The sequence below is a fragment of the Mustela nivalis genome (assembly GCF_964662115.1).
Source record: "Mustela nivalis genome assembly, chromosome: 6".
NCBI lineage: Eukaryota > Metazoa > Chordata > Mammalia > Carnivora > Mustelidae > Mustela > Mustela nivalis.
In genome coordinates, this window is record NC_139025.1 from 4,655,678 (window position 1) to 4,661,909 (window position 6,232).

Below are 6,232 nucleotides of genomic sequence, written 5' to 3' on the forward strand. Positions count from 1 at the left end.
GCGGGAGCGCCCGGACCGACTGCGGACGCAGAGCGGTGCCAAACGCCACGGCCCCCTGCCCACCTGCCCCCGTCCCGGCCACAGGCGTCCCCCTCTTCCCGGGCTCCGTCCTCTCTTCCATCTCGCTCCCCTTCTCCACTTCCCAGTACCGAGCGCGTCGCGGGTGGTGGTGTCGAGGTCTGGCTCGAACTTGGGGAAGCGAAGGAGGCGCAGGAGGAGGGGTGTCCCGGGCAGGGGGCTCACCCCGCTCCGCCCCCGCCCCGCAGGAGGTGTTGCTGCTGGAGTGGTGGCGCTGCCCGCCCGCCCTTCCCCGTCTCCTCTCCCTCCGCCACCGTGCGCTTCGCTAGTCGCACCTCCCGCGGACCCCCGCAGCCAGGCGGGGATTGCAGGGGAGGGAGAGACGATTCTGCAGGTGCGGGAACCCGGCGAGGGAGGAGCCAGGTGCGGGAAGGGGGCCAGGGAGGAGCCAGGTGTGCGGAGGCGCCCGCGGTGGTCAGGCGCGCAGTCCCGGAGTGTCCGTAGCCCCTCCCATCCTCCACGCCGCCCCTCCCCCACCCCATGGGACCGTCGGAGAAGTTAGACGCGCCGCTGCAGGGGCAGCTGTGGTTGCGCGTGAGCGCAAGCGCGCGCGGCGGCAAGTAAGGACCCCCTGGCCCCCTGGCCTCTCTCGCCTCCTTCCAGGACCCCGCCCGGCTCGGTGTGTCGGTTTCTCTGCCGACCCCCATACTCCACCGGGGGTGTGCGCGTGCGTGTGTACACTCCTGGGCACCCGCACCGTCCCCTTTACATATTCCTTGCCCTCCCGCGCCCCTGCCAGCGCCGGCTCCTTCCAGCCACCCTTCCCCCCAGGGTCACTATGGGGACGCGAGGGAGAGATTTGTGTTTAATTCCTGCCGCTATTCAGAGGAAAGAAAAAAAAAATAAAGGGACCAAAGGCAATGCGAAAGCAGTTTACTTCCAGCTTTTATTATTGTAGCGTAAAAGAAGTTTATATACAGAGAGTATTTCCAGCAAAACACTCAAAAATGGCCTTCGAATCAGGGGCCTCCCACTTCCTGGCCCCACAGCCGGCAGCTCTGCCCAGGAGACCCCTCACTCGGGGGGTCTCCATGCGCTCCCCTTCTCTCTTTTCTCGCGGACTCCTCCACCCACACCCCGTTTCCCAGGAGTCCCAGCCTCTTCCTTCTCCCTGGGGCGCTGCAAACCTTGCCAGTGCCTCTCAAGCCGGCTTCCTCTGGTCCCGAACGGTCCCCCCAGCCCCCCTCTTGGACCCCCTGTGTGGCGCTTTCCTCCCGGAAGCCCAGAGTACTTTCCCTCCCTCGTTTCAGGCGCTCCTGCGAGCCCTCTGCAATTCAGAACCGGCTCGTGGTCAAGACCAGTTAGAGACAGCTCGTCATCAGCAGTGGGGCTCCTGAGCACCCAAAATAAGGGGGGGAACCCTGGCCACGCTTCCCCAGCCCAAGCCCCCACTCCCAACTCAGCGACAAGAAATAGACACAAACGCAGCAGAGCGCCCCCTCCCTGCCAAGGACAGGTGTGGGTGCCAGGCGCCTGGGGCGAGCGGCGGGCTCTGCTGGCAGGCCAGAGACTCCGCGAGGGCTGCTGCACCTGGCTGAAGGCACAGTGGCTCTTCTCTCTGGGGAGGGGGTGTGAGAGGCAGGGGCCTCCGCGGGGACGAGTGGGGGAGGGGAGAACCCAGGCAAAGGTGGCATCCACACTCAGAAGGGGGATTTCGAGCCAGCCAGGCAAGTGCAGGTGAGGGACAGTCACAGCCTCAGAGTCCGGGGAGGCGAGGGAGAATTTTCAGGTGCCTTGGCTGGGGGCGCAGACCCAGCCGGCGATACCTGGCTCAGCACATCTGTGTCATGGGGCCCTCTGCACACCCGACTTGTTTGGGGGGGCATTTGCACGTGGGCTTCGAAGGCTCGAAGGCATGGCCTGCCAAGTTCAGCCAACTGGCCCATGGTTGTTTACACTCGGCGGGGCTGAGCGCCGTGCAGCTGCTCCTCATAGCGCTCCAGCCAGGTGCGCAGCTCAGACACCTGGTAGCCGTCCGGGCCGCGGCCACCCTGGTACATAATGGTGCCATTCTGGATTACGTAGAGGCGCTCGAAGTAGGCCCCATAGGCCGAGCTGCTGGAGTTGGCCATGGTGTCCAGGACAAGGGAGCAGCTGGGCGCCCCTTGCTGCAGTACTTGGGCGGCACTGACCCGGTCCTCCAGGCTTCGGTGCTGCGGGATACTGTAGGGGGAGTCCGTGGTGACCCAGCCATCCGAGGGGTGGGCCTCCTCGATGTAGATGATGAGGAAGTCGACGTCGCGCTGGTATTTGGTGACCAGGCGGTGGAAGGCGCTCATGCGCGCCATGAACGGTGGTCAGGTGCAGCTGCCGAAATTGAGAACCAGCGGGCGGTTCCCTCTCGCGTAGTCCAGGATGTGCTGGTTCTGGAAGCCGTGGGGCAGGACCACCTCGGAGTTGGGCGCTGGACCACCCTCATACGCCTGCTTGAAGAAATCCAACTTCTGGCCGTGCCAAACGGCCTTCAGCGATGCCAGGGTGCACAGGCGGTTGTCATCGGACACGCAGACAGGCGGGTCGTCGGGGGGCACCTCCTCGCCGTCACTGTCGAGCTCCACGGCAGGTTCGGGCTGACCCCGGCGGCGGCGGCCCAGGAAATGCTTGCGGATGCACAGGAAGTCCAGAAGCCAGAGCATGAAGGCCGTGCCAAGGAAGCGCGGGAAGAGCACGAGGCACGAGGCCGTCTGGGCGCAGAGCCTCAAGGAGTGAAGCAGCAGGGAGCGGAGCATGGTGGCTGCAGCCCCCGAAGCCCCCTGGGACCCGCTACCTTCACCCACCACCAACCTCGGGGTGGCCTGGCGCGGCATCTGGGCTTTGGCTGTACGGGGAGCTCGATTTATAGCCGAGGCTTCAATTGGCGGGAGACTCCACCTCCGGCCCGGGCCCGCCCCCTTGCAACTTGAGCCCGGAGGGATCACCCAGCGGCGTGGCCAATGCCTTAGAAATCTAGGGCCGAGGGCGGGCGCAGGCGGCCGGGAGGAGGAGGGGGGCGCGGAGCGGCCCCGCCAGGGGCCGGCGGGGGCGGGGCTGGGCCCCCGAAGCGCGCTCTCGGGGGCGGCGGACCCCGGTCGCTGCTGCCACCCGGGACGGGGAGCTGGACCAGGGACCCAGGCGTCCGCCGGGGAGATCCTCCGGCTCCGGCTGGCGCGAGCGCTGCGCGCGGCCTCGGTCCTGGAGGCCCGCCTCCGGCCCGCGCCCCTCTCGCCGCGCACCTGAGCGGAGCTCCCCGGCGGCCGCCGCGCCGCGCCGGAGCTCCGGTTCGCTTCCCGCGCGCCGCCGCCAACGCCGCCCCCGCCGCTGCTGCTCGTGCGGGGCCGCTGCCCAGGTGCCGCGGGAGCCCGGGTCCGCGGCCGCCGCTCTGCCGGCCCCGGCTCCCGCCCCGCCGGGGACGCGGACCCGCGAGGAGGCAACTTTGGGCCCCCGCCGCCTTCCCCGTTCGCCCGCGGGCGCCGCTCGCCTCCCGGAGCCCGCCCGCCCGCTCGCCTCCCGCGCGCGCTCACACTCGCGCCTCGCACACGGCCGCCCCCCGCACCGCCCCGCCATGCACACCGCGTTCGGCGCCCCCCGCCGCTGCCCGGGGCCGCCGCGCGCCGTCCCGGCCGCGCCCGCCCCGTCCCATCTCGTCCCGGCTCGGCGCCGCTCTTCTCGGGTCAGCGGCCTCCGGGGCGCCGCGGGGAGGTGCGGAGGGCAGGGCCCGAGGGCCGCTTAGCGCCCAGCGCCGGAGACGGGGAGGGCTGGGGAAAGCGGCGCCGGGCCTGCGCCCCAGCCGGTCCGGGAGCGCTTCGGGCGCGGGGCGCCGCGGGCGCGGGGCGCGGGGCAGCGGGCGTGGGGCGGCGGCGGCCCCGGCGGCTCTCCCACTAGGGGTAGCTGTTGCCTGAACGCCGAAGCGCTCCCCTCTCGCCGCTCTCCTCGCCCGGCGCAGCCCCGGCCGCCGGGCGCACCCGTCCCGTGCGTCCCCGGACGTTGCTCTCTGCCCCGGGAACGTCGAGACTGGAGCGCCCGAGCTGAGCCACCTTCGCCGACCCCGAGCGCGGCAGCTCGACTCACCGCGGAGGCGCCCGGACGCGTAAAGTGCGTACTTTCAACCGAGAATGTGTGTTGAGGCTTTTAGGGGTGCGGGGCAACTCCCCAACTCCGTGGGGCCCTCGTCCGCCCGGCCGCCGAGTCAGCGACCTTCTGATTCCTCGCTGCGTCCGGCGCCGGGCGGGCGACTCGTGCGCAGGGGCGGCGGGGCGGGGAAGTGCCCTGACCTGGGGTCCCCGAAGCTGGGAGCAAGCCCCGCTTCGCCTTGGTCCGCCTTGCCCTCCGGGGCGAGGCCGGGGCCCGGTCGCAAGCGATTTGTACCCGGTCTGGGGAATGAAGCCTCCCGGTACGCCCTCGCAGTCGCCGGGACTTCTCTGGGGCGGCGGTGGCCGAGTCCCGGGGCCACCGCTGCCTGCGTCCCGTGCGCTGCGCGCCTCGGGGACCAGCTCCTAACTTCTTCCCGGGACAGAGACAGCTCTCGCGCCGGTGGCCGAGGTGGGAGCTCGCTCGCTGGGCTGGATAGGGCGAGGGCGAATCGCTCCCGGCGGCAGCGGCGACGGTGGCGAGGGAACGAGGCTGGAGAAGTCAACTGCCGGGCAAGGAGCCCCCGCCCGGGGGCCAGCGGGACCCCTCGGGCGCGGGGGTAGACGCCCCGCCTTGGGCGGAGGTCCTCCTCTCCAGTTGTCGAGACCCTAGTGGGCGCCTTTGCCGCGTAAGTTTCCCGCTGGACCAGTGGCTCCAGCAGGTCAAGACCCAGAGAGGAAGGTGGGGGGCACTAGAATGTAGCCCCCCCTTCTCTTTCTCCCAGCCTGGTGAGTTCTCTGCTGTCGGCTCAGGGATTTGGGGCTGCACAGTGCAGGATCTCTCTGCCTGGAGGAAAGCCAGCCTAGTCCCAGCGTTTCTCAGCCTCCTGGCACTACCCCTCACCCCCCTGGGTAGGGGTCCTTCAGGAAGGGTTAGGAATTCTCCCTGAGCCAAACCTGACTGGAAGGGGGGGGGGTCCAACTTGTCTGCTCCCCCTTCTCCAGGGCACCTCTGAGTTGGCAAATTGTTTCCTTTCTTTGCCTTGCTCCCCTCTGGGGGGTATGGGGGGAGAGAAGCCTCCTGCTTGACAAGTGTCTGAGAGGGGGGTTGGTGGTCTGGGGTGCCCCTCCTGGGCAGGGGCAAGGGGAATGCCAACTTTGGTTGGCAAAACTTTCAAGCCCCTATTCCTTGGCTTCTTTGGTGGGGGTGCCAGTCTAGGACCTGTGCCCTGCTCCCACCCAGGCAGAAGCTGGGACAGGGCCATGGGGCAGCCCTCCCCCATCCCATATTTGAGTTTCAGAAAATGAAAAAGCCACTTGGGGCTGGGAGAGCCCTTTGTGCTGCCTGGGATCTGGTGGGGATGCTGCTGCTTGCTGGAGCTGGTGGGCGTGTGGAAGGAGTGGGCTGGGGCACGCGGGGGACGGGTCCTCCTTGTCTGCTCTGCCAGCCGGCCCTCCCAGCCACCCTGACCCCACACTGCCTCCAGCCCCAGGGAGGCTCGGGAGAGCACCACTTGTCCCTAGGTTGTCGCTGCTCCGGGGCTCTGTTTGTTTCTTAGGCTGACACGCTGTACTCCGTATCTCAGGGTTCCAGGACATTGGACAAGGTGATCAGGCCCGTCTGGCTCCCACTGCCTCCCGTGCAGGTGAGGACAGACTCAGGTTCATGCCTTTAGAAGCCAGGCCCAGGCGTGGCAACTTTTACTCCATTTCTCTCTTCTCCCTCTCCTAAATCCTCTCGCCTCCCCAAGAGCCCCTACTCTCTCTTCTTTCCCTTTCCCCAGGGTGGAACACCAGCTTGCCTTGGACCTGGCCCTTCTTACCAGCTGCTCCTCCTGTCCTGACCTGTCCTGGGGGTCAGCAGTGAGAGTCTGGGTCCAAGGCCTAGAGACCTGGCCCCGTGGGCCTGGCAGGCTGCACACTGGGGTCACCAGAGTGGGCACTGGGGCTGTTCCCCCAGCCTCCGGGTATGGCTCTGCCTGTCCCCCCTTCCCGCCTGCCCTCTCACAGCTCCAGCAGGGGGCGGGCGGGGGAAGGAAAAGGAAGGACAAGTTGAACTGGGTCCATCTGGTGTCCAGGAGCAACTTGAAAGGGGGTGGGGGGAGGGG

The 6,232-nt window shown here is 68.3% G+C and overlaps 1 protein-coding gene across 1 annotated transcript; it reads right to left on the reverse strand.

Moving 5' to 3' along the window:
- Positions 1 to 946: 946 nt before the first annotated feature.
- DIO3 (iodothyronine deiodinase 3) lies at positions 947 to 3,304 on the reverse strand. The gene has a single exon (XM_082734194.1). The coding sequence runs from the start codon at positions 2,883 to 2,885 to the stop codon at positions 1,971 to 1,973; it is 915 nt and encodes a 304-aa protein (XP_082590320.1). The 5' UTR covers positions 2,886 to 3,304; the 3' UTR covers positions 947 to 1,970.
- Positions 3,305 to 6,232: the final 2,928 nt, after the last annotated feature.